Below are 11,513 nucleotides of genomic sequence, written 5' to 3'. Positions count from 1 at the left end.
TGTAAACTAAACGTCATGATCTAAACCACTATCAAAAATATTATACCGAAAAGCGGGGATTCTGTCTGGAGCGAGTTGAGGTTAGCTCCAACTGCAACGCTTTCACTCCTTTGCCATTCTTACTTAAAACTTGTTTGAAAAAAAAATGAATATGTTAATCATATTAAACTAGCCGCCGATGTAACTGTCCTTTGTGGTATTCCGTTTTTCGTTAAGTCTCATGGTTCGGTACTATGTGGTCTGTGATGTGGGGATTTTCGCAACTAACCACTTGTTCAGCATAGAAAGTTTTCTGTTTGTATGTTGATGTCGGAAGGGAGCGAATATAAATGAGAATTAAAATCAGCTGGTTAAAAAAAAATGTAAAGTTGAAAGAAATGCCCATGGAAAAAAGTTCATTGAATAAAAGAGTGTCTTAATGCAATAAATTTTACATTTAATAACGTTTTTGGTTATGTTACTTGTATGTGTTAAATTTATATCGATTTTAATGGTTAAAATTACATGATTGTGCTGCAAATACATAGGAAAATGGTTCGAGGTAAGTTTAATAATAGGTTGAAGTTTCTTTTTATTGTTTTTAATTAAATTTTATTTTTTAAACGTAGCTGTGAAATATTGATATGCAAAATGTAAAAAAAAACTGAATAGCCTAATTATAATTGTCGTTTATTGCAGCACTACATAAATGTATGATTTCAAAAATCTTCAAAAACCGTATCCCGGTGATGCTGACTTTCATCGTGATTCTGATCCTCAGTTTTGCCATTGTCTTGTAATACGGAAGATACATCCATTTTTACCTTCGGGTATGTTGGTGCTGCAAAACAACCACAATCTAATACAAATGCAATCATCTGTTACTGTGGAAACCAACTATCAGGGAGCCGCATTCTAGCAAGTAGCACATTCCTAGAGTGGTTCTCATTGATGGGGCTGCCAGTTGCATATTGAAAGCCCATACCATTAGCTTCTGGTTCACTTTTGTCGGGCACATCTTTTTTTGTATGGGTCGATGACAATTCTAAAATTTAGTAAGCTGGTAGTTAAAGACACACTATACATAAAGTACTTACCTTGTTCTTCTTCTTCTTCAAAATTATTAGATATCCGCACGTGACCCATTATTTTATGATCAGACTTTTTGGTAATTTTATCAGATGGATTTTCAAATATTCCACCACTAGGGATGCTTATTTCGTTGCTTCTTCTGAAACTACTATGCTTGGATTCTTTAGTTGGTGCCTCATGAGTTGATTTTTGTCTGGGTGGTGTTTCCACTTTGGACGGCACACTGTTTGTATGGCAGTTGCATTCGTCTTGTTCAACGCTTGCTGTCGATAATTGTACCCTGGAAAAATGATATTCTCGAAATCAGACTATTTGTCATAGGGTTTTTCAGAATTTAGTATTAAAATATTTTTAATATTGAAACAAGATGTTCGATGTATTTATGTATTTTATAAACTGGAACATTTTTTGTACATTTTCATACAACTGTGTAGAAACAATTGAAACTAAATATGTAAAAGTTATAAAGCTTTAATTTACCCTATGTCCTAATCTGGCGAAAATGTATACAATTTTTGAAACAAAGTGAGAAAAAATTACTTCTACAAAATATGAACTGACATATTTCTGAAAATATTCAGCATAAACCAATAACTATGGTAGATAATAGTCAGGTAAGCAGGTGATTAAGTGAGGTGAGGAGTTCCTTGAAATTTGCCTCTAAGTCTGAGAAATGTATATATATAATATCTGAAAACTAGCGACAAAACTATATCCCTAAAATCTTGATTACTGTGTTTTAGAACGTGTATTTTGCGTTTTACCCTGAGCGAGCATAGAGCATTTTCACTTCGTGCCCTTCGTCCTGGTCAGTACCGATTTTTTTATTCATTATGCTGTCCAAGTCGGTTTGTGTTTTCATGAGGATTTGCCTTAGTTGGGACGACCCTTCCACTAGTCTGTCATAGTGTATTCTGATTTCGTCGATCGTTTTGTCGTAATTGTTTTTAGCCCTAATGCGACTCGACAAGCTTTTGTTAACCTAGAAAAATGGAATAGTGGTTATACCGAAAACTGCAAATAAGACGGCACACTGTACAAGACATAACTTGTAGGTCAGCTTTTCTATTTCTGCTTCGATCTTTTTCCGCTCTTCGTATTGTTTGTCTATGATAGCACCGAGACTATCTCTTTCGGCCTGGAGGCCGCCCAGGTACTTGACTATGTCTTGGTTGTTGGTGATCAATTCCTCGCCCGATTTTTCGATGCCGCTGAAAGGCATTGTGGACTACACCGACACTTAAATTTCCCTTTATTTTATGTTGCATTTAACTTGGGTTTTGACATTGATTTATAAAAAAGTCCGTGCAGAGGTAATGACATTTTTAACACTTTTAAATTTTAGCGGGAACACTGTTTACTTTTACGTGTGGATGAGCAAATTTTAACTGTGGTTGCCACGTTTTCCCGAAAAAATAAATAATAGAGAACATACTAATAGTAAATAAGACAAATTAAAAAGGCAAGAGTTTATATTACCGAAAATTTTAAAATTTTGTTTGTTTGTATTTGCCTCGAGCAATGAAAATAGTCGCCGTTATACAGGGTATCTCATAAGTATCTAACGGCACATAACTTTGTCATTTTAAATAGAACGCCTGGTATATTATTTCATTTTTCTTGGGTTTCTTGAAAAATTTTCCAAGTCATTACATAATATTTGAACACCTAGTTTCTTAACCATTTCCAAATTGCGCTAATCACAGTGTGTCTAAAATTACAATATTTTCGAAGATGCAGAAGTTCGTTTTTTTCATATAAATATATAAAATTTATTCCACGCCGTTATTTCATACTCTCTATTAAAGCCAATCAAAACACAAAGTTATTGCAAACGACAAAAATGCAGTTAAATTAGCGCAAGAAGAGTTGCGTAATTTAATAAAAACAAACACTTGCTTTTAGATTACCACACGCATGTTTATTGCTTTGACAATTGTTTCGGTACACTCTTCTTTTCTATTTATTATACTTATGACTTGCCATAATTGTATCAACAAAACGTGGTCAATAAATTCTATTCTATTCTATTCTATTCTATTCTATCCTTGATTGCAGTTACCAGTACAGTATGTAATACCCCTCTCCAAATTCAAACCCGGAGACAAAAATTATTAATATGCAACGGTGCGAAGAATTCTCCACCTACGCCGCATAGAATCGAACTTAGGAATGACGAATTCGATCCAAAGAAGATAATCTTCGAACCATCCGCTCCCAAATGTAGGAAAAAGTGAGTACTTTGTCCTGTCTTTACGTTGTCGTTCCGCAACCGGATTCCCGTTGTAGATTATTAAACGGAACTGTACTTAACAATCATAACGAGATCAAGCATCAAACTAAAGACAAACCGAAGGGGAACCATAAACTCACAGAATATTTTACGATCAGAAGATCTGCGAGGAAAACGAAGACCACAGTTTTGGAAGAAAAGCAGCTGGCCCTGGAGCGCTTGGTTAAAGATGAAGTTGAAGATGGTTTGGAGGTAGAACGAATGACATTCGCAAAGGAGGCCCGACAAGTCGTTGATAAAATGCACAGAAATTCGCCTAGTAAACCAGTTGCTTGTCTCTAAAACTATAAAGAACTAAACTCAGTAATTTCGAGAAATTGGATTTAACCATTTAAATTTATTTTAAATTATTTAAATTATTTTAATAGCCAGTACTACCATTTGTAGCATCGATGCAAGCACAAAACCGACTGCGGTTAATTTGATGAGCTTTAATCTTTATCCCATAAGCGCTTTATAGGATTAAGGTCCATTCTGTTTCCGAAAAAATTTGCAACTCTGGTGGTATAAAAAAAATAAAACTAACATAACATAGCTTTAACCGGTTTGTTGAATGAGAATCAAAGGAGTTCTTTCACCAATTATAATGCCACCCCAAAACAAATAGTCTAGTCTTGTCATCTTCCAAAAGTAAGACATTTTCCCAACCCTTCAAACCCTATTATATTTTGTCTTGAGAGTTCTTTAACCCTTAACTAACTGCGACAGATACACTCACTCCAGTAGCTTGCAGAGGCCCTCGATCAGATATTGTAGGAATTCTTCAAGCTATTTAAGCCACAAAGCGATCCTGCCTTTCTGTAGTTACTCTTCTCGGGTCTAGTCTTTAGAGTTCTAAGAATGTGTCACAATGTACCTTTGTTGCATGCCTCGTAGTGTCAGCAATATTTCTTGCCCTTATAACCGAAGTACAGCATTTTTTTTAAGTGCAAAAAGGAATAAATTATAAAATCAATGCGACCTGCAAGCAAAACAATAAAATCTTATTCAATCTCATTCAATATTTCATATTAATGATGGGTGATTCTCCAAAAGTTTGGTTGTGGGTATACAAAAGCTGAAATCTCAAATCGGGGTTAAACCGTCAAACGTTTATGGTAGGTAAAATAAGATATCTCCGCCGTAAAATATTATAAAATCAATATTTGTTGTTGGTGTATTGAGTAAATGAGAATGGAAGCAAGGAAATCCGGCTCGAAGGACCAAATTTAATGCTAGTACCAAAATAACACCTGCTTTCGCACTGTAGAGAAGGACAGATATAGAAATGGTAACAAGCAATTGAGACAAAATAATACTCTTTCACCAAATATACAGGTATAGCGATTCTTTTTTTAACTCTTGGCGAAGGCGCTAGATAAACGTTTTCTTTTCATTAATTACTCAAAATCGTTTTGGTCGATTTTGATAACACTTTGCATCCTAACGACAACAAGGGGCTTTGTTTAGTGCAATCAACAACATGGCGTTCTATGCTTTTTTCTTTTTTTTTCTAGTAAAAATTTATCAAGATTTTTAGTTATAGCACTTTTGAATTAACTTTTACAATTAAAAAATGGAAAGAAAAATCTCGTATACTCTGGAGTAAATTTCTCTAGATAAGCCTAATCAAATAGCAGTTAAATTAAAGTTAAAATCAAAAATAATTAATACTTCGAAAACCACACTAAAGTAATAAGCAAGAATAATCAAAAGAAATGTAACGATGTTGCCATATGTTATTGTTAGAAGCGGCAACGTTGCATCGTTCATAACACTTCAGTTACTCGAACATGAAAATCCAAGTAATAAACATTAATAATCAATCCTGAAAAACAACTCCAGATGTTGTGTTGACTAATAAGAAATTGAAAGAAGAAAATATGTGGTTATAATGTTCTATATGTATTCTACAACAAAAGAATTAAAACCGAATTAAATAACATACACATATAACCAAATAACATCACAAAATCAATCAAAAATTTATTTAATAATTAAAGTTCATCTTTGACATGAGAGAAAAGGAGTGTTGGAAACAGCTAGTGGTTAGGTACTCCGAAAAGATTCTTTTACGCTTGTTGAAACGAAATCCATAGTTAAAGTACACCCGAAAGTAAACGTTTGTATACTTCGACCAGAAATATAGTACTTTTACAAGATTGTTGTTGTTTACAAATCGAAGAACTATGTAGAAGACACAAAAATACAAGAAGAAGAATGTTGTTAATCGACAGGCACTTAGCCTTACCCTTGGAACTAAGATTAAACTTTGAAGAACGATTAAATAAATGCTTCTACTTATTCGAAAATACCCCGCAGCATCAATGCTTAATCAAATTTAAAATTCTCCATTTTGGGATGGGTTTTACCACGGTCCTGCAAAGGTCTGCGGTTATGGTACTGTGAAATACTTAAAACGTCAAAGCCATAAATGCCCTATATTTTCGGTCGTACAAAACCTGTAATGAGCAATTCCTTATAACAATAATTTTGTATAACAAACGACTATAATTACCATCCTCTCCCTCTTGGTTTTTAAACCACCTCGAATGAGCAAAACTAATTTGCAAGTTGTATGCAAATCAGGCGCCTTTTGCAGTGATTTTTTTCTCTTGAGTTTACTGCTCCACTTTGAGAGACGGACCACTCTGCAATTACAATATGCGACTCTAGATAATCCCAAAGTTTTAATTTTATATCGCAGCGAAAAATTAAAGGCTTGTCGGTTCTCATTTGCATACGTCAGTGATTAGCGGTGGAAATTGGGTGCAGGTTAGATATTTCAAAGACAAGGGAAGGGGAGTAGTGGCGGCCAAACATTTCTTCAAAGGGGACTTCGTCGTCGAATACAGCGGTGAACTGGTCGACATACTGGAAGCGAAACAGAGGGAAGCCACTTACGCGCAGAATGAGAACGCAGGTTGTTATATGTATTACTTTAGGTACAACGACCAACAGTACTGGTGAGTGTTTGGCTTGCTATTGTTATTATTATTATATATTTATATTGGTTACTATACATTACAAGAACGTCATTGTTCTCAGTTTAGAATTTACTGTTATATTTTTTAGTATCGACGCCACCGCAGAGAGCGGTAAGTTAGGTAGGCTCGTGAATCACTCCAGGAACGGCAATCTCATAACGAAAACCATGATGATCGACAAGAAACCAAGACTGATACTCGTCGCCAAAGAGGATATTAAAATTGGCGAGGAGGTAAGTGATAGTACGATACGTCAGACGTTCTTTCGTTTTCCAATCACTTGATCTTAATCATAAAATAGATCAGGAGTGGAAACAGAGAATCTCTCGTCTAGTGCAGAGGCAATTGACAACATTTAAACAATGAATAGTCGTTTGCCAAAATTATTCGCAATTGTTTTGGGAACACATTGTAACTGTTTGCTAGATATTATTATTAACAATTAAAATTACGAGTGGTTTTGTTTTGGCAGTAAGGTTTTAATATTCTAACTCATGGTTTATCCGGACATGATTTCATTATTTAGTACTAGAAATAAGGATTTGGTTTAAGTGCCATACATTGTTGCATTATTAACATTTAACCTAGACTAGTTGAATGGTTTCAATATCAGTTGTCATTTTTGACGATTTATTATAAAATGATATTTCGTTTTTTAAGGAAGATAGAACGGCAACTTTAGATGGCATCTCGATACATTCTGACGGAAATTTTAAAATTTATCAAGAAAAGTGAGGATAATGCTCTATTCACTATATCACTTAATATTTTAAAAAATTCAAAACAATTTCTCATACTTACGCTGACTTTCTCGCCATAGGTCCATTAGCCAAAACTTTTTCATCAGAGTAAATAAAGTTACGAAAAAATAAAACAAGTCATTTATTTTTACTTTCCATAAGTAACAGTATAATATTTACCTTATCTTTAACTTAAATTAAAAAAACAATATAGGAAGTGCTTTTATATTCAACTATTTTCTGATGATATGGTAACCAAAAACAATATATATGGTGTTCACCCATGCCAAACTGGAAAACTGGGCAATGGTAACGCTGTCAGTTATATTGATACCTACAGCAGTCGGAACAATACCAGTCATTACTTAAGAATGTTGCTTATAGCGCCATCTGCCGGCACGGCCCATGTGAGTCAGTTACACCTATAAGAGTGCCCACACGACGGTATTAATGTTTTTAGGATGAGTCAGGGTTTTATCTGAGCATTGTTTTTAAAACTCGAAAGTGTGTGTGTTTGAATTAGTTGCTATGTATTATTGTATTCTTAACACTTAACATAGAAAAGTTGAATATTTTCAATATCAATTTGGAGGCTTCGAGTAATCAGTTGCCATTTTTAATGATTTATTCCTTTCCTTAGCACTGCAATTGTCACTCAAACTCGTAGATAAAACAGCAACTCTCTAATAAAGAACTGTATATATATTTATGTGCATAGAACAATATATGCTACGGCATCCTGTAGGGATACCATAAATAAAAAAATGTCCACTAAATGGCCTCTCTATACATTATGACGTAAAATTTAAAATTTATCGGGAAAACTGAGGATATTCCTCCAACATTATATCATTTAATATTAAAAAAATTCAAAACAATTTCTCATACTTATGCTGACTTTATCGCCATAGGTCCAGGAGTCAAAACTTTCTCATGAGAGTAAATAAAGTTCAGAAAAAATAAAACAAGTAACAGTATAATCCTTATCCAATTATCTTTATCTTAAAGTAAAACTCAACAATATAAAAAGTGCTTTTGTATTTAAGAACTATTTTCTTCTGAAACTCTCAGAATTTCGCTTATAGCCCCATCTGGGTTTTGTCAATTTAACGGAAACACCCGAAGATAAATCTTCCACTTTTTTATAGGTAACCTCCAATCACATGTCTCTACGTTCTATGTGGTTGAAGTGGTTCAACATTGAGTGATAAAATATTTTTAGCACTTAAATCACATCAGTTCTAGAACTTTAATCTGGTCGAAAGAATATTGTTTGTTAACTGCCAAACGTTTGTGGGTACCCATACACAAAAACTGGAACAACCTTATAAACCCAATGGCAAATCCGTTGCTTGGATTAGGAATTTTGACAGCTTTTAAATTTATAATAACGAAAAGCATATCTCAAAGGGTTTAATATTTTTTGTATCGTTTTTCTTGTAGATCCTATACGACTATGGCGATCGGTCAAAGGAGTCCCTAAAGTATCATCCATGGTTGGCATATTGAAAACTTCTTTTCCGTTCTGGTGTTAGTACGTATAGTAAAAATCTAATCGAAATTTGAAATTCGAACATTTACGTTGCCCCTAAAGAGAATCGAATAAACGACTGCTTTAAGGGAAATAATAACGCGCTTTTAAATTTGTACGTGGTGTCCTTCTAAGAATAGCTGAATGGCCAAACTGCAATTGCTGCAATTTATTTGCAAGTTCCTAAAACGGACGCTAGGGGGTGCACTAATGCGAATATAGAATCATAATATTGTCCATTTTTTCACAAAATTTTAAACGCATATTTCTAATACATCTTCCCTATCGAAAATTTTGTCAAAGTCCCATTTCCTTATTGGTATTGGAAGTTGCGCCCTCTAACGGCCGTGTTAAGACCTCTCTCTTGGTCCTTTGGGTATTTTTTTCGCGCTTTGGTACTTTGATACAGAAGTCGTTTTAATTTGTGACTAATAAGGGATGCTTGACATAAGACCCTTATTTAAACAATTATATAGCCCAGAGCATAGATTAAATAGACCTAGACTGATATTGCTTATGGAGGGGAGGATTTGAATAATATGCTTGTAATTTGTTTAATAATAGGTAATAGTGTATCAAATAATTTGTAAATATGCCTGCAGGGCATCAACATGATTTTAGTTCAAATACGTAAATTGACTAGCGACATCTCTTTGTTTGCGTCGAAATCACAGGCCAATTACATTCTATTTTACATTTTTGTTTAGTTAATGTCCAAACGAAAAGTGCCTGGGTGGAGTATAGCGGTCCAAATTGGACGATTTTAAAGGGAAATTGTCATTTCTAAGGACGTAGACGAAAACTAATTTTATTAGTTATCAACCGAAAAATCTAGTTTTTTTAAATTGGACACTGTATATTTTTGGGTAATAGAAAATAACTTAAAATTACCGATGCTAAAATGTTGCATACTTGATTTTTTGTCTAGTTTTCTCGGAAAAAAGGGAAGTTTTGAACTTTAAACAAGTAGGCTTTGGCACTATTTGACAACTACCAGTGTGCATTGTTTATTATGGCCGCCCCGTCCAAAGCTTCCTTGTTCAAACTGGTAAAGAACTCAATATTTTAAATAAGATTCGAGCAAAATATCAAGTATTGTATATTTTTGAAAAGGTAATTTCAAGTTCTATTCAATGAGTCATTAAAATTGTTTTGTTTTTGGTTGATTTGTTAACTATTTGCTTTTAAAATATTGTACGTAAGTCATTAAATTTTGGAAAAAAAGTTGTTGGGGAGATGTCTTCATAAAAAAAAAAAAATAAATCTTCTTTTCAAAAGTGTTCATTTTTGGCCCAACCGGTACACTGTGAGTTGATAAAGTTGACATGAACATGTTTTGTAAATTTTACAATTTTAAACACCCGTTGTAGGTACAGTTTTTTTTTTAATAAATTACATAATTTATTACAAAAAGTCAGGTTACCTGTGACTGACAGCCGGTATAGGAGACCTATCAACTATATATTGGGCCATGTAAGGATTTATGTCTAAATAAATTTTACTAAAGCCATAATTGCAAAATATTAAAACAATTATTAACCAAACAATTTACTATTTTTATTATTATTTATTATTAATTTTTTATATTTAGAAAAATTTAATGATTTAATAAGATGTGTGCTTCAATTTCGGCCAAAATTCTTTTAGGCATAGAATTCACGAGAGCCTGGCAATTTTCTAGTTTTATTTAGAATATATTTTTAATTTTTTAAAAAATACTCAGAAGTTGGTTTTGTAATAATCCAAAGCAAAGAAATCAAAAGTTTTTGTATTTTGCAATTATGGCTTTATAAAAATTATTTATTTCTAAAATGGAAGAATAAAAATTGTTAGGCTTCGTATTAGGAAAACGCTCATAAAAAAACCAATTAAATGGAAGTAGCTCTTATGTGTTATATATTTTTGAAAATATAATAAGAATAAAATTTTGAAAAGACATACAAATTTAGTTTGTTCATCAAAATTTGAGACCAGTTTCAAATCAAAATTCAAGATATCTATGACATTTCTCTTGGTGTCAATTTGATTTAATAAAAAAGCCGCAACAGGCGAGTTTTATTGATAAGGGATATTTCCACCATTGCGTGAAGTTTCTCGATTGTTTTGTATTTAAATTTCGTGCGGCTCAGATTTAGTGAATTTGTCAGTAGTATTCGAATAAGTATTAAGTACTCTCCGAAAATTAATCAAACTATTGTTAGTCTTCGGGCATCGGTTTTCGAAAACTGTTAAAAGGGTAGCCAGTTTTCGGATCTGCAGGGTCAGGCCTTTTACCAAATTCGAATGTACATATATTTATGATTTTAGGCGTTTCGATAATATTTATTTGCGCATTAATTTGGAAAATAAGAATTGATCAATAAATTTTAATGACCAGTATAGTTTGTTTTTGTATGTGACGAGGAAAACCGAGAAAATTGAATACGGGATCTAAAGGCAGGTAAGAATGAATGCGCATATTTTTTGCCTTATTTTAGAATATTAGAGTATTCCTTATTTTGCTCAATTTTATTGTTTATTGGTTGTTCTCTTAACGTTCAAACTAAACAGACTCAACTTTTACTTATTTTAAAAATAAAAGGGTAATTTGCAACTTTCAAATAAACAATTTAAATTTATTAGGTTTGGGTAAATGCAAGAATTGTAACAAATTTAGAAGATGGTTGATCCTTGTTAGCAGGGGCTCAACATTTTCACATAAACAGGACAAGAAGAAACACTTGGAAGGAATTTCATATTTTGTGCAATCAAGAAGTTACGTCAGATCCCCTTTTCCTTTCACCTCCTACACCTTTTATTAATGGAAGAAACAGTTGTTCTGCTTACATTAAAATGTTGAGCTACTACTGATAACTTAACAACGCGTCTTCTAAGTTGGTCGCACTCCTTGATTGACAACTCTGGAAACTGTG

At 33.2% G+C, this 11,513-nt stretch overlaps 1 protein-coding gene across 2 annotated transcripts; it reads left to right on the top strand.

Annotated features, from left to right (window-relative positions):
- The first annotated feature begins 289 nt into the window (after positions 1-289).
- Positions 290-9,748, top strand: LOC132706290 (histone-lysine N-methyltransferase PR-Set7-like). 2 transcript variants are annotated; one of them, XM_060677543.1, is made up of 7 exons: positions 290-541; positions 679-809; positions 3,130-3,304; positions 3,361-3,556; positions 6,119-6,309; positions 6,419-6,563; positions 8,514-9,748. In XM_060677543.1, the coding sequence occupies exons 2-7, from the start codon at positions 689-691 to the stop codon at positions 8,577-8,579; spliced, it is 894 nt and encodes a 297-aa protein (XP_060533526.1). In that variant the 5' UTR covers positions 290-541; positions 679-688; the 3' UTR covers positions 8,580-9,748. The 2 variants fall into 2 exon arrangements, with proteins under 2 accessions (XP_060533526.1, XP_060533527.1); XM_060677544.1 differs by lacking the exon at positions 679-809.
- Positions 9,749-11,513: the final 1,765 nt, after the last annotated feature.

The sequence above is a fragment of the Cylas formicarius genome, unplaced genomic scaffold, assembly GCF_029955315.1.
Source record: "Cylas formicarius isolate icCylForm1 unplaced genomic scaffold, icCylForm1.1 PGA_scaffold_8__14_contigs__length_24414737, whole genome shotgun sequence".
Lineage (NCBI taxonomy): Eukaryota > Metazoa > Arthropoda > Insecta > Coleoptera > Brentidae > Cylas > Cylas formicarius.
This window is presented reverse-complemented; position numbering and strand designations above follow the sequence as displayed.